At 42.1% G+C, this 24,888-nt stretch overlaps 1 protein-coding gene and 1 long non-coding RNA gene across 6 annotated transcripts in view; one reads left to right on the plus strand and one right to left on the minus strand.

The window, feature by feature from the left end:
- Positions 1 to 24,888, plus strand: part of FANCC (FA complementation group C) — a 243,686-nt gene that overhangs the window by 207,176 nt on the left and 11,622 nt on the right. For 4 of the 5 annotated variants that reach the window (XM_057720390.1, XM_057720389.1, XM_057720391.1 and 1 more), the window contains 6 exons: positions 1,858 to 2,014; positions 10,652 to 10,704; positions 12,046 to 12,145; positions 18,248 to 18,323; positions 20,569 to 20,650; positions 24,646 to 24,826. In XM_057720390.1, the coding sequence (XP_057576373.1) occupies positions 1,858 to 2,014; positions 10,652 to 10,704; positions 12,046 to 12,145; positions 18,248 to 18,323; positions 20,569 to 20,650; positions 24,646 to 24,826 (649 nt within the window). The remainder of the gene's footprint in view (positions 1 to 1,857; positions 2,015 to 10,651; positions 10,705 to 12,045; positions 12,146 to 18,247; positions 18,324 to 20,568; positions 20,651 to 24,645; positions 24,827 to 24,888) is intronic. The other variant, XM_057720388.1, reaches the window with a different exon arrangement.
- On the minus strand, positions 1,991 to 19,108 carry LOC130844185 (uncharacterized). Its single transcript, XR_009051203.1, has 3 exons — positions 6,942 to 19,108; positions 5,667 to 5,744; positions 1,991 to 3,506 (listed from the first exon to the last, which is right to left on the minus strand). It is a non-coding gene; the product is annotated as an uncharacterized LOC130844185 (long non-coding RNA).

Consider the following 24,888-nt stretch of genomic DNA (forward strand, 5'->3'; position numbering starts at 1 on the left):
GCTCTCTTCTTGGGGCACAGCTGCTGTCCCTCTGCTGGAGTGTGCTTCCCACCACCCTTCACCTTGCCGAGCCGACCAGGCTGATCTCTAGCTGCACTCAGCTGCAGAGGCTGTCCCTGACCTCCCGATCTAAATTCGGCCCTCCTGATAGTCTCTTTTCCTCAGCCTGTCCTTTTCCTTCATTGCCTTTATTACAGTTTGGTTTGTGTATATATGTATGTATATGTACCTCCCGCTGGGCCCTCAACTGCGAAGAGTACAGATTCCCAATTGTTTGGCCTGCACCCAGCACATTGAGTACCACACAAGAAGTGCTCAGTCATCTTCCTTGAATGTGTGGCTACCAGCTCCTGCCATCGAGTAAAATAGGGGTGGTGGCATGGGAATGGCAGCCCAAAGCACTGGTGCCACAATAGACGACGTCCATAATGTGGCCCCGGCGTGTGCCAGGTGATACATGGGTGGGGGCACCGTGGCAGCTCTTCATTGCCAGGTGTGGGATGGCGAGCAAGGGGGTCCTACGAGACTAACCAGGAGAGGTGACGCTCAGGGTAAGAGTGGGAGTCAGAAAGAGGGTCAGGTGAAGGCCATGCCCCCCTCCCTTTCTCCTGACCTTCTGCCTGTTCCTGTGACACACCCTACAACTCCTCAGCTGCTTCTATTCTTGCCCCAGAGTTAATCTAGGACAAGGTCTACAGGAGTTATGCTGAGGGAGAAGAAAAAAAGAAACTACTAGAAATTGCGACTCTGTGTCTTTGCCAATTCCTTTCCTGCCCCTGTACCCACTCCCTGGGCTTCCTGCCAGCTCCTGCAGAGAAATGGCCCAAAAGTGATGGTGAAGGGAGAGACACTGAAGGGGTTGTTGGGAAACCTTTGTGCCCTCAGCTTTTGTTTTTCTTATTAAAAGCGGTAAACATCTTTAGCAGAACCTGGAAAGCACTCTGCTGTCTGTGGTGCTACAGGTGAAAGGGCGGGAGGCCTTGGAAACGCAGGGCGGAGAGAAGAAAGACAAGTGCCACCAGGCCAGAACAGGCCCAGATTCGCAGCCCCCACTGGTGGCTCAGAGTTAGACAGATGTTCCCCTTGTGCTCCCTCCCAAAAGAAGTAGAACCCCTGACTCACTGACCTGACACAGGAGGGATCTCCAAATACATTTTCGTATAGAAATGTAAGTATACAAATGGCTGGGGTCTATAGAGTTTCATGCTGTGGATCAAGTATGGATCAACCAGGCCATAACCACCTTTTTCAAAATTATTACTAAAGAAAATTGTCAACGGATATACAAATACAGTGATTAAATATTTACTGTGTGCCAAGAACTGTGCTAATCATTCTACATGTGTTATTATTGCATTTGATCCTTCCCGCAACACTAAGAGGGAGATAGGCCCATTTTACAGATGAGTAAACTGAGGTTTAGAGGTTAAATAACTTTCCCAAGGCCATACAGTGAGTAGGTGGTGGCTCTGGGGCACAAACCCAGGTCTGATTCCACATTTGAAAGCATTATGATGCACTTTCAGACATAACTATTTCTTAAATTAGGGACTGCATCTACCTGGATATCTCAAGGTCTTTTTCATCACATTTTTTATCACTCTCTATCTTCCATCACTATATATTTGTCCCCTTTGAAAGCATTTTTTTTCCTTGAGTGGAAGTGGAAGCGTATTCACGTTTTGCCAAGGGATACTTGGTAAATATTCATTGATACTATAAATATTAACTGCTACTATGACCATGATGGAAAAAAAGAGTCACAGATTGGATTTGTTATTGCATTTTGAACTCTCTTAATCCTCTTTTTTCAGCGACTCATTTATATTTAAAGTTTTGTTTATTTCTTACTGAAAGGAAGAAGATTTCTCTCCCCAAGTCAGCTGTATTCTGCCTCTGGCTTCGGCACCTTCCCAGCCTTGAAAGTACAATGCTGCATCTTTTTGAAAAGCTAATCTCCAGTGAGAGAAATTTTCTGCGGAGGATCGAATGCTTTATGAAAGATTCATCTCTGGTATGTGCTGGGTTTTGATGAGGGAAAAAAATCCTTAAAGATGATGCTAGTATCATTTATTCTAGTCAGCACAAGGGGAAAAAAAAGTAAACAAAAGAGCAATTGGCACCATTTAAAAGAATCATCTATCTACATTTTATTTTTGAAATGCCTTACAATGTAGGGGGCTTTTCTGCATACTTGGAGCATGTATTAAAAATAGGGCAAGGGAATTCCTTGGTGGTCCAGTGGTTAGGACTTGGCATTTTCACTGCTGTGGCCTGGGTTCAATACCTGGTCGGGGAGCTAAGATCCTGCGAGCTTGTAAGCTGAGTGGCATGGGCAAAAAAAAAAAAAAAAAAAGGCAAGATTTGAGATATACTTGACCACTGCACCTTATGTTGCATATTCACAAGAATTGACTTGACATTTGGACAACAAATTTTTTAAAACAGTATTTCTCATTTCCACATGAAAAGTTAAGTTTTAAAAAGTGAAGATCTTATAAACAATAGGAGGAATCAGCTAACAAAGAAAAGCATTCAAAAAATAAACTTTTAACCCTTCACTAGAAAAAAATAAAATACTTAAAAGATACAAAACAAAACCCCAGAAAAATGGTTAAAACAAAAAAAAAAACTAAGAGTTTTGTCAGTTTTCTTTTGGTATCAGCCTGCAAATCTTGAACCCTCCCTCCACGCAGGGGCTGCCCAGTCTCCCCTCTACGCAGAACTTCTCAGGCCTGGGAAGTTGGGGGCTCCCTGGGCCAAACTGGCCCCCATTGCCTAATCCAGTGTCAGGGGCCCTGGTTCTCAGGCCATCCTCAGAACCCGACCAATAGGGATGTTTCCCCTCTGTGGGAGGCAGCTCTGGAATTTATGTGCATTTTTGTAAGAGCAGGAATAAAGACCAATGCTTTCTGAGAAAAACAATTAAAAACTACAGGAGGTGTCATGTTTCTGGGGCCTCTATCTTACCAGAACCTCAGTGGGCTCTAACATGTTTTCTCATTAGCTTTTGTAACCTAGGGGAGATATGGGGCAGAGATTTGCTTCCTATTGTACAGATGGAGAAAATTAGTTGAGAGAGAGATCGTGAACCGTCAGATCTTAAGTTGGTGGCCAGGAAACTGGGCGGGAGAGAGTGTTCACCTCCCTGCTGAGCAGACTTGTGTTGGGGGCGGGGTGAATCCCTGCATAGAGTCCACTGAGGTCGGCTGAGTTTACACAAGCCCCACCTCCAGCACCTTCTATTTGTTTAATTCGGTTAGAACTTGCTGTTTTCTTTCTTTCTCTTTCATATTGGTGGCTGTGTAAGAGAATCCTAGTCCAGGATCCCAGTTCTCTTTCTGGGTACTGATCACTGCCTGCCCGCTCACGTGTGCCACCATGGCCGTGCTGGCCTTCTCCCTGTTTCCCAGTCTCCTCTTTGCCTTCCCGTTCCGGGGCCTCCCAGGTGACCACGCATGGTGTCGCAGTCGCCAGCGTCCATGCTGCTTTCACCTGTAAGATAGCTGACACAAATTGAACCCAGTTGATTTAGAAGTTTATAATGTTCGACAGAAAAAAAAAGAAAAGCAGATAGCTATAAAGACTGACAGAGACCCAAAAGAGTTATTTTTAAGAAAATTCTATTTGACCTCATCATTCGAAAGAGTTGCATGTTAAGGTGAGAAGTAAGAATGCCCTTTATGTAAAAATAATCATAATAAAACTCCAAATAAGCAAACAAAGGCTTTTAGAAGCCCCTGGCTGCCCATTCAAAACATTATCTTTATTATCAGGTAAATCTATTTCTGACTTAAATGTACATGCTATAATTTAATTTTCTCTGGTCCATTTTCAGTGGCAACATATAGTAACTGAGTTATTTCCTTGCTTTCAAGGTTCTTAAATTTTCTTGAAGTCTTCTCTCTAGAGTAGAATTCTGATTTCATCAACTTCTCTAAGTTGGTTTGATCCTGCAACCTTGTGATTCTTCTCTGAACCTGCTTTGTGTCCCTTTCACCTGTGGCCCTCATGCCTGCGCAGCACTCCAGTAAACACAGGATATTGTGTATGAGAGAGAGAGAGCAGGCGTTCCCATTAAACATCGCATTGTTTAACCTTCGGTCTCCAGTTTACGGTTGAAAATGATTTCCCTCAAACAGTTTTGAAGTCAGTTGATTTACGAAAACATTTATCAGGATCATGTGTATAGAGATTCAGAGCTTCCATTATGGTTAAAAGGGGATTCTAGAGGGTGTTATTTGGTTTAATTTACTGTGGCATTGGCAGGATGTAACCCCTGTGTGCCTTATGGTTCAAGGAAGTAATTATAACACCGAGCTGCAAGTCCTTGATTGGCGTGGGCTGCTCTCCTCAGGCATCCTGGGCCCGCAACGCCACAAAGCCAGGCAGGCTGGAAGAAGCCTGTGACGTGACTAAGTGATTGGAAGGGTAACCTGAAGAACCTGCTTCCTAATTGCATGATCTGATTCACTTATCATAGCACAACATCTTGGTGCAGGGACAGGACTGCGCAGAAGTATCAGAGAGATCTTGAAGACTCAGATAGCGCAGGACTGCTGTGCTTTCCTCCAGAGGAAACTCGATGCCTATTACATTAGAGCTGGATTCTGAGAGTAATTAAAGTGTGATGGTCTACGTAACTTGTATTTTATATGGAGCACTGTTAATTATGTTTCCATCTCTTGGGACTGTCCAGAATTAGCCCTAGAAATTCTATAGTTACCAAGATGTTGCAAAAACAAAAGATAAAAGTATAGTACAGGTTGTACAAAGTGAAATGAGCTCCCCAAATGTTCTTTGGCCTCTCAGGGATGTGAGGCCTGGTATTTTCCATTAAGACTATGAATAATAAGGGACTAACCTAATAATCACCTGAATTCTAAGTGCATATAGATGTATTTGACTTCTAAAATAAAAGTAAGTTTTCAAAACAGGTTTGCCTTTGACACTCACCCTTTGGATCTCTTAGGCTGGACCTCCCCCAGGTACATGGCCACCTGCCACATTTGGTGCTCCTCAGTAAATCGAGGTATTAACCTCAGTTTGTCATCTACTGAGCAGACTGACACTTTTCAAAAGCAGATGGTCTTGTGTTTTCCCTTGACAGAGCAGGTAGTGAGAGACCATAACCCATAGCTTCAGACCCTACCTTAAAAACTGACGTCACCAGATGCAGTGAAGCCACTTGCTAATTATACAGCTTTCTTGGCACTGTTTGGTTTCCCAAGGCTGGCCCCGAATCAGAAGGATGTTATGTTTTCCAGTTACAATTCTGTTTGTGGAGCCCAGAAAGCTATTGTTTATATTCCACATTTGAATGAAAAGTGCTGGCTGGGTGGCACTGTGCTTGGCTGCCCTGCTGCATGCCAGGGCCGGGATATACCCTGGTTCCCATGCCCTCCATTTGATCCTTCATTGGCTGGCCCCACATGCCGCCTGCCCCTCCAGCTGGGTCCAGAGATTTGCCCATAAAAGAGTGTGGGGAGGTGGGGTGGGGGTTAGTTTTGTTGATTCAGATTTTAAATCCGGAAACACTACTGGTAGTCTCTTCATAGCTCCATTAAAGTTAGTTCTTTATCTTGTCAAGTGTACCTCAAGAAAGATAGGGTGAAAATGTAGTTCTTGATCTAATAAGAGCTTAAGAATAATAAACATGCAGATACCTCAGTGTCCTCCTTGACCTCTCTCATATGAGATAAGATGCATTCTTGTTTTCATTCTCCAGATAGCAATCATAGCCACTTCAAAAAGAAAAAGAAACTTCTTTTACACAAAATTCCAAACAGAGTTCCCGTTTAATAAAAGATTATACCAAAGAATTAACTCCACATCCTGGATGACGTCAGTTTTCTCTGCTTGAATAACTTCTTACTAATGTTCTAGGGTTTTCTTTTCCTGCTTCCTCATTAGCAGTCTCTTAAGCATTTCTTCCTTGAGCTGTTTAATGTGATGCATGTAATTTAACAAACGCTGAAGTAGATAATTTAGCAGTGATCGAACAGAAGAGTGTGGAGGTGGTTTATGCTAAGAGGCAAAAAAAAAAAAAAAAAAAACTCAGACAGTAATTGCACTTTCCATCATTGACCTCAGGGAGGCACCAGATCACCCAGCATTGTCTGTAAAGAAAGAGGCCTAGATCTCAAATTCTGTGTTCACTGCTGGGGATGCAGGACTTGGCAGCCAGTCAATGGTGAAGGGAGAGAAACAAAAAAACAAAAAACGAAAACAAAACAGGGCAGTAGTTGACCTGGGAGGTCACTGCCACTCAGAGGCTGAGCCAAGAAGCAGCAGGGGACTGAGGAGCTATCTTCCTGCTAAGGCTACACAAGCCAACAGGATAGAGGCCACTGCGTGAGGCTAGAGGAGGAACTTCAGATTTTGGGGATTCTGCTCTGCTTCCAGAGCTGGCATCCCTGTGTCCTCACGCTCTCAGAGAGCGCGGGTACATTTAAATTACAAAAGTACATTTGGTACTTGTTAAGTTTTTTGGTTTTTTTTAGCTCAGAAATGACAGATTTATCACTAATTAAACAATAATTGCATTATGAGTACTGAAAAAAATTGCTTGTAGTATAAACAACATATGGTAAAGATTACGAAGAAAGAATAATTTTTCCAAGCTCAAATTTGTTGAAAGAAACATGAATATTTTGAAACAAAATAGGCCTTAAAACGTAAAAGGGATATTTACAGTCTTAAGTTTGGTATTTTGAAAGTAGAAAAGAAAAGAAAATGGCATAATAAAAAAAAATACATGTTTATAAGAGGTGCCTTATTTTACATGACAAATGTGAAGATTTTTTATATAAGTAGATTTGTTTTAAACCAAATTGTTTTTGAACTCAATAAAGGAGCTTATTGAAATGAAACTTACAAAGAATCTTTTTTTAAAGAAAAGTGTTATTTTTTGATGAACAGTCAACTTTTAATTTACATACATATATTGACACAAGAGCTCCTGCTTGTCAAGGGTTTCGAAGAGTCAGCTACACAGTGGGACGTGATTGCCAGCTGTTGGGTAAAGTGGAAAGAAAGCGTCTCATCAGCCATGGATTTAAAAAAAAAAAACCTCCATTCCGGAGTAAACTACATAAAACTACATAAACATAGATTATGAAAGAGAATCTATCCCAAGCTTACGGAACTTCAGTTTATTTCTCACCTGAAACTTCTCTATTTTTTTTAGGAAGAATATCTGTGAAGGGGGATAAATGAAGAAGGCTTGAGAATTTTTTTTCCTGTGTCTTCACTGCCTTTTTGTTTTTTATAAGAGGCGTTCACTTTTCTCTGTGAATTACCTCAAATCATAGTGTAATTTCCCTTTCTGGTCTGTATTCTATCTCTTTCTCTGCTCTCCCCATACTCTTTCTCTTCTCGCACACACAGGGAATCAAAAAATGATAGGAAAAAAGGAAAGATTTCTTCCTGAGAATTCTGTTCTTCTGTGTTCTCAGGCCTCTTTCAAGTGACAGGTGGCTTGTAATAATCATTGATGAATTGGGGTGAAAATAACAGGTTACACACTAAGGACAGAGAGTGAGCATTGATGTTATTTGTACAGCTTACAGCACAGAGTGACAGCTGGCTTCTCCCTCACCTCTGCCTACAAGGCAGGCCTAGATAACGTGGCCGCTGTGCACTTCTCTGTGTTGCTTGGTCTTCCCTTGTCTTTTTGAGGGATGGGAATGGGCTGTCCTGGGCAGAGAGGAAATAAGCAATGATGTTCTGGGTAGCTGTGGGAGAGGGAAAGAGATGTGCACCCCAGAACAATCTGGTCCATAAGGAAAGGAAACCAGAGTCCGGAGCTCTCCATTATCATCTTCTGTTCATTGTCTGACATTAGTGAAAGAATTGGGGGGAGCAGAAGGGAGGGACGAAGGGCACAACTCCTGTTGTTGATGGCCTCCTGGTAACATAGTTTCCCTAGAGTTGAAATCATCTGTACACGGAAATCATTAGACCAGATGGAGAAGAGAAGAGCTTGAGAAGGAACAGATTCTGGTAGGATGGAGAAAAGCAAACAGATGGAACCCAAGAAAGGTTTTCTTTTCTGTCCTCATTTTAACAGGAAAGATAATTGCCCAGATTGTGGGGCTTCAGAGCTAGGGTCCGGAGCTCTGGGTTGCAGAGTGACCTGTTGTGTTACTATAGGGTCCCATTTTAAAAATCAGACAGGACAGAGAGGGGTTAAATGTTTGCCTCTTCCCTCACATGGATGCTGTAAAGATTTAGGGGGGGAATTTATGGCTTCCAGAGAAGCATAAATTAAGGCTTTAATTCTATTTGGAGGATTCCCTTGATAAGAAAAGCAGCTTAAGTTTGTTTTGTGATGTGATGTCACTGGGACACATGCCTGGCCTGTGAGCACTCCAGGCTTCTTGAGGGGACTCAATGACCCTGAAATTATGCACTTGGGAAGTGTGAAGAGTGTCATTTTTAAAACCATCAGTAAAGGCTGCAGATGATAAAGAGCTGTTCACAACCCTGGAGTGGTGAGGGAGACTGGTTTTTAAATCAAAATCTCTGCCACTGCAGGTTCAGTAGGGTTCCCCTGCCTCCTGGAATCTTAGCTGTTTTGAAAGCTAAAACAGGTTGTGGAAGCAGGTTGAGAGCAACCAAAGGTCTGAAATATCTGGACAGAGAGAAGCCTAAGAGGAGAGTCCATCGGCATGGAGAGAAGAGACAGATTCCACACAGCCTGTAGATATTTAAAACATCTGATTGAGCTGTTTTGCTAGAAAACACATAAAAGAAGAGCATGTCCAAGCTCTTGTCCTCTTTCAACAAACTGAGTTAGAACTTTCTTGCTTTCCCCCTTGCTTTTCAAGGTAGCCCTGTTCTACACATTGGATCGGCATTTTCTTTGCCATTTGGAAATCCCTGTAATCAGTATTGATTGATTTCCTACTAGCATCAAATTTATACAGTGGTTCTGGAGTAGTTAGACGGTTTAGAACACAGGGAATGGTTCTATTTTACCATTCTCAATTTTAGTCTTATTTTCTATCAGTGCATTTTTAGGCTCTGTGTGTCACATAACAATGTTGATTGGTCTTAAACATTCTTATTCAAGAGCCATATTGTCTATATATGAAACTTTGAAAAATCTTTTTGGCAAATTTAATGAATCACATTTCTTCAAGGCATGCAGTTTGCTTTTCCCTTCTTGTTTGATTTTTCAATTATGAATACATAGAAACTTCCATGATATTTTCTGGGCATATATCCAGTGACCTTTTAATAACTGTTATTATTTACAGTGAGGCTGAGAAGCAGGAAGATTAACTGACTTGCCTGAGATCAAAGCCAAAAAAATATTCTGCCTCTCTTCTGTTGAACCATTATTCTGCCAAATTACTTTGAGTATATAATGAATTTATCTATGAAAAATTTTAGTTGGTTTCTTTTAGATAAAAATGGACATCAGTGAAGGATTAGGGAGTATGGATTACTCAGAAAGTAGAGATTTGTAACTTATCACAAATCTTTCTCTTCAAATAAAAGGAATTATCCCATCATTTTAACAAGTGGCAGTGCTCTTGCCTGGAGCCTTCTGTAACAGCCTGTAATGGCGGTGTGTGAACACTAGATGGCACACGTTCAATGTTACAACTCAAAATGTCAGCACAGAGCAAAGTACAGAAGACTATGAAAGAGGCACCATTCCTTTTTTCAGCTTGGGCTAGAAAACAAGAGAAAATGCATATCTTCTTTTTTCTGTTTTTCTTGTTGAGGGGGTATGAAAAAAATGTTTCCCAAAGCTAGTCATATAAAGTTCAATATGACTCAAAGAAATTCCCTATAGAGCCTAATTCACTAACCTTTGGATGCTACTGTAAAATATCTATTTCAGAACCCAAATGGCATCTTCCTCTGGCTTAATTTCATGCTTTGAGCTCTGGCCAAGAAGATATGGAATCTGGATCAGGCCCACCAAAGCCCCACCCAGGCCATAGTAGGTCGGCTTCTGCAGATTTAAACCATCAAAACCTTTCATAAAAATATTTGTGAAATAAATTAGATTGCTTTCATCATTCAAGATGATGGTATCTTTATTCCTTTTTCATCCTAAATAATTTAAGCTGCTAAATTCATAGTGCACTAAGATGTAATATTTAGTCTGGCATGGTAGTGGCCACTGCTTTCCTCAGTAATAATTCTAAATTATTATGTACTCATTTCCTAATAAGCAGGAATGAAAAGACAGCAGGCCTAGATTTGACTTTGAGGCACTTTTAAGTCATGTGAGGAGGTCAGACACACAGGGCACATTATGTAAAACTAGCAACACAGGTAGGCTCTGTGTCTTCATTACAGCATGCCTGTAGAAGGTATTTTTCAGTGTTCCATGATACTTATTGACTCTTTTTTCTGCATCATATGGGCTTATTGTTGAAAATGTAGGATGTACAGTGTATAAAGAAGAAATAAAGGTTGCCCACAATCCGCTTGCCCCAGGAGAACTACTGTTTGTATTTGTATGTAGGGCTTTTGCTTTGAACTGGTTGTTCTTTTTTTCTAACTCAAAGGAATATACCCATTTTCTAGACACCAGCAGATGTGGACAACTCATTTGCCTGATAAGGGCAAGTCATTATTGATGAAATGCTTCTGATATTTTACTTTCTCATGGTCTTTTCCTTTACAGCCTGAAGCTGCCTGCCACCCTGCCATATTCAGAGCTGTTGATGAAATGTTCAGGTAGATATGGTGCTGTTTCTGCTAGTAATTGCTCTGAATATGTTCAGCCTCCAGATATGAATAAAAAATTCTGTGGTAGTCTCTGGCTGTACCATGGGGGAATTAGTTTCTGATTCCATCCCCTCCTGCTGAGCTTTTTGGGAAAACCCAAATGTCAATGTATATTTAAAAGCCAGTGCCTAAAAATTAAGATAACTATCTTTTTTTGACCTTTTAAAATTCTAATAATAATGGTAGAAAAGCAGAATTGAAATAGATTTTACATCATTCAGTATTTGTGTAGAATGTTTCTCAACTCAAAATAAAGGGTAGTAGTGTTCTCCCTTCACCACATGAGGGCTGACCAATCTTTTTAAAGGATTTTAAAGCTAAGGAAAACGAAGAGTAATAAGTGAATAATGCCATTCTTAACAGAGCTCTTCTGAAAGGCAAAATCAGCTATGCGTGTTATCTTACAACACACTGATTTTTATTCTGCAAATACCAGAACTTCTTGGTAAATGCATTGGATTTACAATGATGAAAGATGAGGAGACCGCTGGACACCGGGCTGGGTTGTAGCTGACAGTTAGCAGGGGGCCGGACCCCTCGCAGGGATCTTGCCACCCGGGTAGGGTTTCCAGCCTCTTTTCTGGGTGCTGGTGCAGCCAGGGTATCTGCCCTTTTTATCCCATCCCCCACGTACTCAGCAAATAGAGCCCCCACGGCAGACAGAAGACACTGGGGAAAGGAATTTTTACAATAGCAAGTAATCCAACACTTTGGTCTTGAAACATACCAGCTTTAAGCTAAATGAGCAAAGAAGTAAGTCAGAATGCTGTTTTTAGTTTAAAGCTATCAAAGTTTCAGTTGATTTTTGTTGTTGTTGTTTAAACAAACATAAAGAAAAGTTAGTTGTGTGAAAATAGAAACCAAATCAGCAATATGCAGGTTCTTCCACCACTTTGCTGGGTGGATTTGACTGAGCCATTTTAACCCCTGGGGCATCTCTTTCTCTACTTGCAAAAGCAAAAGTTCTATGAACGTTGCATTTCTGGGCATGCAGTGTGCAAATATTTGTAAAGAGCATTCCAGGCCCATGTGGAAGGGATACGAAGTGCTTAATAATTTAAAAACCAAGAAAGGGAGCTCTGCACATTGCAATTTTAAAGAAAATCTTTAGAAAAGGGAGTGACAGATTTCTCTTGCTTTCACGCAAGGCCTGAAATCTGATGAGCTGAGATACTGTTGAAGCTTATGGCACAAAAAGAATGTTTCCATTTTTCCCTTTTACATGTTCAGGTTCACGTGTTTGCCAGATTAATCACTGAATGTGTTGTGATCTGGGTTTGCATTGCTTAGGTACGCACTCCTGGAAACCGATGGAGCCCCAGAAGTACTGGCCACTATTCAAGTGTTTACACGATGCTTTGTAGAAGCTCTGGAAGAAGAAGACAAGCAGGTTCGTTATATTGCAGATATTATTCATTCCCCCAAAGAAAAAGAAGCTGTTAAGAAGTATTTGATTAATCACCAGAAAGGAGCACTTTATTTTCAGTGATTTTGATAGACTGTTTTGTTCAAAAAGAAAGCTTCCAAATGAATACCCCAGCAAAGATAAAACCATTTTCATGGAAAGTAAATCAAGATGGTTCCTATCTGTCCAGCGTCGTGGTACCCAGAAGCATTTCTCTACTGCTGTGCAGAGAACTCTGCCATGCCAGTATGTGCCGCCCCAGAGGGTGAACTTTCGGGCCCTGTGTTGTGTGCTGTTTGTCCAGCAGGACTCTGCCCCTCCCAGGCCAGAGACAGGTATTCTGGAGTCTATATGGCATGTGCTAAGAAGGAAATGCCACTTATTACAAAGCAATACATAGCATTCTTCATTATTAGTTTCCATTCATATCGGAGACCTAAATGTGAACTGGGTTCCCAGAGACAAAGGAGACAGTGAGAGTGGCAAGGAAAGATTTGAATCATTGTAGAGGAGGAGCCAGGAATGGCCGTGACCAAGAGGCGTGAGTTGGATTCAGTCAGTCAGCAAGAAGCCGGGCCTGGGGACCGGCAGGAAGACTTGCACTGGGGGGCCGTCAGCAGAGGCAGCTGATCAGTTAGGGTGACCTGGGAAACAGGAACCTTCTCTACCAGAGAGCTTTCGCCTTCGGGCATTCCAACTGGCCTGTACGTCTGATGGCTGCAGACTTCAGTCTGTGTGGTGCTTTGCCTGTTCAGGTGCCCGAGTCCACTGCCCTTTCCTGTGGGATAGGTCATGGCCCCTTGGGGTGCTTTCTGCAGTTTGACCTAGGAGAGCCGTGCTGTGATGCCTGGCTGTACTGAAATCCCATACACCCCCACGCCAAGAAACCCCTCAGGTTTTAGCAGATGTTTCTGTTTTTTAAGGCAGTGATAAGTGTTTATGATTTTCCCTCATCTTCTCTTTCCCTAGGGAAGTTAGCTAGACTGTAGCAAACAGCATTATCAGTGAACCCAGCCTGGAACCTGGGAGGAGAGCTCTGCTGAGAGGCACTGGCTGGCCCTCACGCTTACTTTGAGGCATAACTATAAGTATCTTTTACCCGCCCTGAACATTCTTTGCATTTCCAATTAGGAACTGACCTCTAGAAAACCTGTGCCTTTGACTCCTGGAACAGATCTCGGGTAGGGTGGAGGGCAGTAATGAAAGAAGTATTGCTCTGTGCCATTAGCTTGAGTCTGTTTTTCTTACCAGTTTTTCCCCTGCATCGCAGGGTTGGCCTTAGCGCTTTAGATTTAGACTGGTTGAACTGGACTTACAGTCACTTTTAATTTAAAATAGTACCCTTCCCAGGCTACATGTGTCTAGCGGTGTGAGGGCCACAGACTGGGTTCCGGTGGAAGGCAGGGCAGGGGTCCAAAAAGAAACCGGACTTCACTGCCCTCACCTTAGGCTCAGGATCCGAGAGCAATAACCTCTTAACTTTGCAAATGCCTTCATCCACACGTGTTCTGTCATTTCTTTTCCTGGGGCTGTTCCTGATTGCCTGCCTTTCTAGTCGCTGCCATTCTCGTCATCAGTCCCCTGCCTTCCTGAGTGCCCCTCTGTGGATTCATCATAGTCCCTGATGCATGACCCTCTTTTCTTTCTGTGTTTTATTCATTCATCCACATATTCATTCTTAATAAATGAATATCTACCAGCCTGACACCCAACAAGACCTGGCCCACTAGCAGTGACTTTTAGGTATCCACGTGCTCCTTCCCTAGCCTATCACCCTGACTTTCTCCCCACAGGTAACTGCTGTTTTGATTTTGTTTTTCATTCCTTTGCTTTTTCTGAAAATAGCTTGATCACGTATGTATGATTGCTAAACTGTGTTTTCTTTACTTGTGATTGGTTTTGCACTTTATAAAACAAGTAACAGATAAGAGAAGCACACCAGATGCAGTCTTTTGAGCCTTGTTCTTTCCGGCAGCGTGTTGCCAGGATTGCTCTATGCTGTGCGTGGTCGTGGTAGGGAGTGGTGGTTAGTGCTCTGTTGGGAACGTGTACCACAGTGTAGCCACCTTCCTGGTGGTGGGCATTTAGATTATTTCCAGATTTTGTTGTCTTTCATAAACAGCGCTGCTCCGAACATTCTGGGGCATATACTTGGGACTGGACGTGCTGGTTATTAGGTGTGCTTTGGCAGATACTGCTAAATCGTTTCCATACCTGGTTGTGCCAATTTACATTCCCCCCAGCAGTTTTGTTGTCAGGGGTGGTGTTCCCCCCGCAGTGGGTTTTTGTTTGTTTTTTGATGTGGGCCACTTTTAAAGTCTTTTACTGAATTTGTTACAATATTGCTTCTGTTTTACGTTTTGGTTTTTGGCTTGGAGGCATGTGGGATCTTAGCTCAGGGACCAGGGATTGAACCCACATCCCCTGCATTGGAAGGCGAAGTCTTCACCACTGGACTGCCAGGGAAGTCCCTCCCCCCAGCAGTTTATGAGAAATCCCATTAATCCACATTCTTTCCCATTGTCAGAAATGTTTACCTTCAGTGCTTCTCATTCTCTTTTTATCCTTTCCTCTCCCCCTTGTTTTATTTGGCGAGCACAGTGCAGCCCCATCCATGTGCCCAATAGGACTAGTAGGCAAAAACTTAAGGCTGTCATGACAAGCTTCTTTTCTGAGTTTGCGTGATGACTCCAGTACAGCACATCCCTTCAAGTTCTGGTTCCAGTAGTGGCAGAGTTTAATAATGTACTAGACTAAATCTCCCACAGATAAAAATTATGAACTCTGGGGAAAGTATTTTTTAAAACTATCTGAAAGTCCTGGAGAGCAACCCAAAAAGCAGATAAAAACTGGAGGGGATTCAGCCCTTGAAAAAGGAAACCACACTGGGTAATCTTCTAACTTTTCCCTGAGGGCTGCCATGTGAGGGGTGGGAGGGGGGTTTGGGGGCGGGGGGGTCAGAGGGTGGCCAGCACTCAAGGCACAGTCTGACCGAGTTGAGGTGTCAAAAGACAGAGCTGTGGGCTGCCAGAGGAACAAAAAAAACAGATGGGGCAAAAGAAACTAATATCAAAAAATAAACCCAAATATACCTACAAGTCCATGAATTATAAAAACTAAGTGAAAATCAACTATACTAGTAAAAAAGAAAATATGTCAGACTGGATGAAAACCAAGACCCACTATCTGTTGTTTTCCAGAGACCCATTCTAATTATAAAGATGCAGATATATTAAAAGGAAGGAAAGAGATATGTTATGTAAATAATAAGCACAAGAAAGCTGGTATGGCTCTACTAGCAGCAGATGGATTAGGTTTCAAGATAAGAAGTATGACCAGACAAAAAGAGATACATTTTATAGTGATGAAATAGTTCATCAGGAGAAATGCCAATTACAAATGGATATATGCCTAATAACAGAGTTCTGAAATATGCAAAGCAAAAGCTGCCAGAAGTAAAAAGAGAAATAGACAAATCCACTGTCGCACATAAAATACTTGGGAATAAATTTAACAAAAGGTGTGTAAGACCTCTACTCGGAAAACTACAAAACATTGCTGAGAGGAACTAAAGAAAACTTAAGCATGTAAAGAGAGAAACCATATTCACGAATTGTTGAGATGCCTGATTCAATGTAACCCTAGTTAAAACTCCACCACGGTTTTCAAAACAGAAATCGACAGGCTGATTCTAAAACTTATATGAAAATGCAGAGGACCTACAGTAGCCAGAACAATTTTGAAAAACAAAAGAAAAAAAAAATCAGACTCCCATATTCTTATGGGAAGCAGAGGGGCAGTAGTCCACCTTCTGTAACTGCTTCAAGGCTGAGTGGGACATTGACCCTGCCTGTCAGGGAGTAAAGATCTCTGGATGCCTGATCCAGGGGCCCAGGGGCAGGACGCTCCTTGTTTTAAGTCAGTATGTGCTGGAATCTTCGCGTAGCCATCATCTTGATGTGGAACTGTTGTAAAGGCTTCCATAGCCTTTCTGTAAATCTCCTTGATGATAAAGCACTTTTTGTAACAGCATCAGAGTACAAAAATATCTATAAATGACAAAAGACTTAAAAGGCATGGTTAAACATCTGATCACATTTAACATACGAAATAATCCTAGTTCAGTATTTCTCTTTGAGATACCTCAGGGGCTCTCTAAAGTATCCCAAAGTTAGCTGGAAATCAAAAGAACTTTAGTTAAATTTTGATATTCAGGAAGTTTGTCAACAAGTTTTAAAACACTTGGTCAAATAAGATCATAGGTCACTGTGAGACAATACTTATTTCTTAACCAAAGTGACAATAAAAGATTTCAAAGGCAAAAAAAGAAAAGAAAAGAAAAGAAAAATTAAGAGGATTCAAACTACCTGATTTGAAAACTTTAAGCTACAGTACTCAAGACCAAGACAGTGAGGTACTGGCAAAAGGATAGATCAGTGGAACAGAATAGTGTCTAGAAATAGATCTATACAATATACATAGCCAACTGATTTTTGACAGAGATGGCAGGAAATTCAAAGGGGACAGGAAGGTTTTCAACAAATGGCACTGAAACAAGTGGATATCCAGATAGGAAAAAATGAACTTCTGCTTCACAAACACAAAAATTAATTTGAGATGGATCATAGACTTCAAAATAAATGCTAAAGCCATAAAGCTCCTAGAATGAAGAGAATATATTTTTTGACATTGGGATAATCTAAGATTTCTCAGAAGGATGCAGAAAAGCCCTACCAATATGAGAAAAATGGATAAATTGAACTTCATCAGAATTTAAAACTTCTGGTCTTTGTAGACATCCTTAAGAAAATGAAAAAGCAATTCACCAGCAGGTAAAAAAATAGTCTCAATACATATATCTGACAGGGGACTTGTACCCAGAATATATAAAGATCTCTTACAAGTCAAGAACATAAGAAACAACTCGCTTTTAAAAATGGACAAAAGAATACACACTTCAAAAAATATGCATAAGTCGGCAGTAAACACATGAGGAAAATGAATAGTAAAGTGATAATAAGGCAACATTTCACACTCACTGATACTGCTAAAATTAATAAGATTGACAATACCAAACTTTCACAAGTATATGGAGTAACCAAAATTCTCATAAATTGCTGATGGGAGTGTGAAGTGGTACAACCACTTTGAAAAATTACATGGCAGTTTCTTATTAAAGTTAAACAAATATCTACTCTAGGACCTGCTAATTCCATTCCAGTGGTGTTTACCCAAGAGAAATGACAGGACGTATCCACAATAGCTCCAAACTGGAAACAACCCAAATGCCTATCAATGGGAAAATCAATAAACAGATTATGGTACATTCATAGAGTGGCTACTTCAGAGCAGTTTTTCAATAAATGAACTACTTATACCCAGTAACATGGATGAGTCTCAAAGGAACATACTGAGCCAGAAGCCAGACACACACAAAAATACATACTCTTAGGATTCTATTTATGTGAAAAATTCAAGAATATACAAAACTAATCTCTCTTGTCAAAATAAAAATATTGGTTGACAGAGTGGGATGCAGGGGTTGACTATAACAGCCACAAGGAAACTTTCTGGGGTGATTGAAATGTTTTATGTCTTCACTGGAATGATGGTCACATTGGATTTACACGTTTGCCAAAAGTCATCAAATTGTACACTTAAAGCCCTTGCACTTCACTGCTTATAGATTTTACCTCAACTTTTTACAAAAGTACTTCAAAACTTCTGTGTCTTCTGAGGGCGTAGATAGTATAGCACTTTGGTCCTCAAAGTATTGTGAGCACCCTTGTTGTTTTATACTTTGATTGTTAAAAAGCCATCTCACAACTGTGTTGGAAACTCTCACTTAAATAGAAGATTTATGTATATAATTGGGTTCATGTGAGGTAAAGAACTGATATAAAGACATCAGGAACATAACTTTATTTTTCTTAAGTCCCAGAAGTTGATAGGTGTGTAAGAAAACATTCTGACCACGTATGTACTTAGAGGGTCTTTTTGGGGCAGAGGATGAGAGATTTTGTATTTTCTTAATACCCTTTCCAATGCTAATGCTCAAATGGTTTTGAATTTTTGATTCCATTGTAGCCGAAGTTTACATTCAAGACCTACTTTCCTTATGCTTCTCCATCTCTTGTCATGGTGCTACTCCAGTACCCGAAAGGTACGTGCAGGTTGATTCTGCCCATGTTGAAATAACTTCTGGGGGTATGCTGATTAAATTATAACCCTCTCCTCCCAGTTCCTTATCTGTAACCCAGGGAGATGGAATTGGTCGTTGCTGACATCCTTTAAGCTCTCAGGGTCTTACATTCTGTGAATTTTGATGTGAGAATTTGCTTGACTTCCCAGTTACAAACATTTACCAAAAGAAAGAAAAAAGAACAAAACAGCCTCTAGTTGGGTTTTGATAGTCTCTTCTGGGTGACACAAGGCCTCTGCTGGTGCCAGCCAGATCCACCTGGATGCCAGGAACAGGCTAAGACTTGGCTGATTTGGAATAAAAGCGTATGTTTATTTGTATTTCATTCTTTCTACTCTGTGCCCCCTGTTGCAAAAGAAAAGATAAAGTAATGAATGAAGCCAAGGGAATTTAGGGGAAATTTCTCCTAACCAAGTGAAGGGAAGTCTTTTGGAAGAATTCAGTGAATGTATTAGACCAAAGCCCCCTCTGATTTCATGTGCCAGCCTTCCAGGGGCCATATCCAGTTGGGGAAATGATGACTCTGTCCTAATTCAACAGGTGTTGATCCGTTACCATGCCCGTGAGCACCTGTTTAGGAAACATTTCAGAAATAAAGAATATAGACATCCTTCCCCTCTAAAGCCTGAAATCTGAAGGAGAGGTAACACTGACGAGACAGACTCTCTGCCGTTGAAAAAAGGCATCTCATCTGATCATGGAAGGAAAAAGGACAGGAAAGAGTAAAAGAACCCATAATATTTCCTTTTTTATGCCTTTTTTTCCCCTGCCTTTTTCCTGAGACTTGAGTAAGTCGATTCATTTGAGGAAAGTATGATTCGAGGTTTCAGAGCATTTTACAAAACTGAAATTCCTCTTCCTTGTTTTAAAAGATTAGGTTCTCACCCAAAGTGACCCACTTGATGCTGTCCTCTCAGATGCCAGAGGTAGAGGTGGTGACGGGCCTGGTGGGATCTCTGGTCAACAGTTTTGTGGAACTTAACCTCTGAGGACACAATGGGAAAACTTTAATAACAAGACAGAAAAGCCAGTAATTCACTTTCCAGGGGCACGTCTCATAGCCTAAGTGAGATCAGCAAAGCCTAAGGTCAGCCTGTGTGAGCAGCTGGATAAGCTCCAGAAAATGTATTGGGTTGTTATTTTTTAAGTTTGGAAATCCATAAACAAAAGAGTATCTATGCTAGTTCCTAGAACAGTTTTCTGCATATTACTTTTGGAAAAAATAATGTTATATTCACAAATTGAAGTTTTTTTTTAACAGTAGAATCTTCTATTCATGAGAAATTGATTTTGTGCCCACTGTAAAGGCATAAAAGATGGGTCACTTATGAGCCCTGACCACCCAGGAGCTAGAAGTAAAGGAGACATAAAATAGGTATCTAAACAACCAATAAAAAGAAGAAAACGAAAATGCCTTCAAAACCTGCAAATCAAGAGTTATAGGAGTTCAGAAGAGGGAGAGAGACAATTTATGATTCTTTATAACATTTGTGGGGTAGTAGTGGTTACTGTATCACTTACATTATCTTTCTCATGTACTTAATTACAGAATCTATCACTACATGGAAATGTGATAACCTTTTTCAGATGTTGTTTAGAGCTACAGATACATACATGGTCAGAAGTGTTTAAGACCATGGGAAAATTGTGAAACCAGAGAAACTAACTCAAGAAAAGACATTTGTCTGTATGATACCCATGTGGTTTTTTGGTTTTTTTCTGGCTTTTTTTTTTCAACTATAAGTCTGAAATCATATTCTAAATGCATCACAATCATAGAAAAAGAGTTGGACAGCCCATTCCTAATTTCTTGTTGATTTTTTATTACAATCTCTGTGTATTTTGAAATCACAGATTATTAGTGATAGAGGAAGGGGTGGGTGAGAAGAAAAGAAAAAAACCTGGGGCATCTTCAACATGCGTTTCTAAATCCTGTGGTGGGCTGCCTATGCAGTCTTTGTCTACTCCCATGTACCCGAGTTAAAAGGCCTTTGAAGTTTAGCTCCACATAACACCGACGGGTCTTTCTTCCCAGGCCTGAGTCATAGATTCTGGCTGGGATCAGCATGAGAGCGGTGGTATCGATTCCATGGACCAGGAACATTAAGGCCTTTCCCCCCAAAAGGCCTCTTCAGTTCTTAGCTGTAGATGATTCCCAATAGGCTTTTTTCTTCAGCGCCTCTCTGACAGCTCTCTCCACCCACAGATATCCCACAGGGACTGTGGCACCAGCCACTGAAACATCTCTCTGAAATGCTCAAAGAAGCCGTTGAAGACCAAACGCATGGGTAAGCAAACACTGATGACTCCCAGGTCTGTTTCACACGCGTTTCCTCTGGATCCTTATCTTCCCTTTGAGCAGGCCTGACGGGGAAGGCATTACAAGCATACCTCAGAGATAGTGCAGGCTTGGTTCCAGACCACAGCAATAAAGTGAGTCACACGACTTTTTTGGTTTCCCAGTGCATATGAAAGTTATGTTTATACTATTCTGTAGTCTACTTAGTGTTCAGTAGCATTCTGTCTAAAAAAAGCAATGCACATACCTTAACTTAAAAATACTTTATTGCTAAAAATTGCTAACCATCATCTGAGCCTTCAGTGAGTCATGATCGTTCTGCTGGTGGAGGGTCTGGCCTCAGTGTTGATGCTGCTGACTGACGAGGGTGCTGGCTGCTGAAGGCTGGGGTGGCTGTGGCAGTGTCTTAAAATAAGACAGCATGAAGTTTGCCACATCGATTGACTCCTCCTTTCACAAACAATTTCTCTGTAGCATGCAGTGTTGTTTGATAGCATTTTACCCACCGCAGAACTACTTTCAAAATTGGAGTCATTCCTTTCAAACCCTGTCACTGCTTTCTCAACTAAGTTTATGTAATATTCTAAATCCTATGTTGTCATTTCAACAATCTCAAAGCAACTTCGCCAGGAGTGGGATTCCATCTCAAGAAACCACCTTCTTTGCTTGTCTATAAGAAGTACCTCCTCATTCCAGTAAAGTTTTATCACGCGATTGCAGCAATTCAGACACGTCTTCAGGCTCCACTTCTAACTCTAGTTCTCTTGCTATTTCTGCCACATCTGCAGTTACTTCCTCCACTGAAGTCTTGGCATCAACTTCTTCCAAACTCCTGTAAATGCTGATATTTTGCCCTCTTCCCATGAGTCACAAATATTCTTATGTCACAAGTGGCATCTAGAATGATGAATCCTTTCCAGAAGATTTTCAATTTACTTTGCCCAGATCCCTCAGAGGAAAGATTTTTCTTAAATAGTAAGAGTTGAAAGTCGAAATGACTCTTTGATTCGTGGGCTGCAGAATGGATGTTGTATTAGGAGGCATGGAAACAGCATGAATCTCATTGTACACCTCCATCAGAGCTCCTGGGTGACCAGGCGCATTGTCAATGAGCAGTGATACTTTGAAAGGAATCTTTTTTTTCTGAGCAGTAGATCTCAACAGTGGGCTTAAAATATTCAGTAAAACATATTGTAAACAGATGTGCTGTCATCCAGCCTTTGTTGTTCCATTGATAGAGCACAGGCACAGTAGACTTAGCATAATTCTTAACGGCCCTAGAATTTTCAGAATGGTAAAGGAGCACTGATGTCCACTTAAAGTTGCCAACTACATTAGTTCCTAACAAGAGAGTTGGTCTATCCTTTGAAGCTGTGAAGCCAGGCGTTGACTTCTCTCTCTAGGTATGAAAGTCCTAGGTGGCATCTTCTTGCAATATAAAGCTATTCTGTCTACACTGAAAATCTGTTGTTTAGTGTAGCCACCTTCATTAATTACCTGACTAGATCTTCCAGATAACTGGCTGCAGCTTCTACACCAGCACATGCTGCTTCACCCTGCACTTTTATGTTATGGAGATGGCTTCTTTCCTAAAACCTCATGAACCAACCTGCGCTAGCTTCAGACTTTTCTTCTGTAGCTTCCTCACCTCTCTCAGCCCTCGCAGAATTGAAGAGAGTCAGGGCCTTGACCTGGATGAGGCTTTGGCTTAAGGGAATGCTGTGGCTGGTTTGATCTTCTGTCTGGACCACTACAACCTTCTTATCAGCAATAAAACTGTTTTGCTTTCGTATCATTTGTGTGTTCACTGGAGTAGCACTTTTAATTTCCTTCAAGAACATTTCCTTTGCATTCACCCCTTGGCAAACACAGGCGCAAACTGCCTAGCTTCAGCCCATAAATAGGCTGCATGTGTAAATACCTGGCATAGAAACTGTTCTGAGTAATGGCTAGTGTAGCCTTTGAAACACACAAACATAACAATAAAAAGAAGAGACCTTAGAAAGAAAGCAGTGCTCGCCTGCTGCAACCTCTGGCCTGCAGAATGAGAAGGGCACGTCTCTGGGCCCTTCGGTCTTCTCTGCTTCTCTAGGGGAGGAAATTCGAAACTTCTCCTGCACAGTCGGATGAAATGTTTCTTTTCCTCCTCTGTAATAAGTATTTGCCTAAAATTAGAAAATCCATCCTAACATAAAGTAATTTCTAACATTATGATATTAGGTACCCTCTTATATGTGTTATCTCCTACCAGCGTTCACAGGTAGGCTTTGCTCAGCTCTTTGTAACGTAATACTCTTTGGCTCCCTCTTAACTTCTAAAGCGTGTGTATTTTAGAGTATATATGTTTTATTCATCGACTGTTTTCACCTACTAAGACTGTCTTTGTTCCTTTTGCCACTTTTCCTTCTTGAAGTTCTCTATAATCTCATCACGGAGCCATCAAAGATTATGGCTGGTGCTCTCCTGTTCATCTTCACTGATGCAGGGCCCACCCCCAGACTCTTACCAGTAGAAGACACAGACAGAACTGGCAGCCAGGCGGGCATCAGAGGATTGGCCGTAGTAACCACCTGCCATACCCGCACGCACCCTCCTGTGTCTGTGTCGAGGAGCAGGGCCTAGACCCCAGACCTCATGGGGCCCCTGCCTAACCCACACCTGCCTCAGCTAGGCTTCAGGGCCACGTGCAGGGAGCGGTCTGTGAGCAGCTTTAGGCACCTTCTCAGCCAGCCCCGTGGGACTGCCTTGCACACTCAGCTGCTAGAGGAAAAGAGGGAGAATGACCAGGCCTTGAGCCGTGGTCCAGAGGGATGCCCCCGTGGGAGCAGGGAGCACGGTGGGGGGAGCCTTGCTCAGCTTACCCATCTGTGAGGCCTGCAGGAAGGAGACCCCTTGGAGCCTGTTCCTTGCTTTTGAGACACAACCCACCCACCGCTCATGTGGCCCCTGGAGCATCAGCTCTCCCTCTCGTGGGGACAAGGGACTAAGACTAATGCCCCTCTTCCTTCCTTTTCTGTCACTGTTTTACAAGCTGGGTTTCAGAACATTTGATCACTTGTTCTTGGGGAGGACTTGGACAGAAGGAAAGCAGTGACTAGGGGAGGTGGGGACAGTGCTGGCTTGGGAATTCCATGGGCCAAGCTGAGGACCGCACGCCCACATCCAACAGAGAGAGAGCACCGCTGAGGCGCCCAGCGCTCTCCTGTTCTAGGAGCTTCCCCGGTTCAGAAGGAAAGTTCTGCTCTAAATTAATCTCAGGCCAGTCCTGCTCCATTTCTCCCAGGGGAGATGTTAAACTGCTAGGACTGTCTCTGTGCAAAATTAGTGGGTCCTTATCTTAAGCAGAGTCTACCCTTTATTGTAACTCCTGGTTCCCTGTGTGACAAAAGGATAGCTTCCCAGACGTTTTAACTCTTCAGCATAGATGTATACTTGATGACAGGGAGGAATACAATATACATCTCATTAAAAATTCATAATTGCCAAAATACTGACCAGAATCTTTTGTTTTGTGAGAAGAGGAGTAGCACGTGTTTCTGCCCGCATCCCTTCTCCGGTCTCCGTCTGGATCCCAGGGAGTCCCCTCATTTGTTGCTCGGCGCTGCCTGGGCCATGCAGAAGGCAGCGCGGTGGGCCTGCAGGCTCTCAGCTCTCATCTTGCACCGTTCTCTCTGGGCATGGGCCAAAACCTTCCTTTCTCAGAGGCCTGTGCTCGCTCAAGCTCCCTGGATGTAAAGATTTCTCTGTCTGAGGGCCTCAGGGCACATGAGGTTTTGAGAGGCATGCCTTTGAAAGTCCTTTGATGGGTTCAAGGCGGCATTGTGAGCTCTTTTTGGAGGTCTAACTTGTATTCCTTGCAAGTTGGACTTCAGTGGGTAAGAACAATTGAAGCCAACCATTCGGCAAACATTACAGTTGCTTTAAGAACCTAAAGGAAAAAGAAATCAAGTTGCCCAGTTGCCATGTGTTTTGGTTCTGTTCCAGGTCCTACGGAAGCCCCTTTGAGAGCTGGTTTTTGTTCGTTCACTTTGGAGGATGGGCTGATATCGCAGCTGAGCAGTTACTGACGTCGGAAGCTGAGGCGGAACCTCCGGAGGCCCTGCTGTGGCTCCTGGCTTTCAGCTGCGGCCCAGGTGCCGGGCATCAGCAGAGAGCGCAGACCATGGTGGGTGGCAGGGCCCGTGGCGTTGTGGCCTCAGGGTCGGTCTCTCAGGTGCCAAAAGGGGC

The sequence above is a fragment of the Hippopotamus amphibius genome, chromosome 2, assembly GCF_030028045.1.
Source record: "Hippopotamus amphibius kiboko isolate mHipAmp2 chromosome 2, mHipAmp2.hap2, whole genome shotgun sequence".
In the NCBI taxonomy this organism is placed as follows: domain Eukaryota; kingdom Metazoa; phylum Chordata; class Mammalia; order Artiodactyla; family Hippopotamidae; genus Hippopotamus; species Hippopotamus amphibius.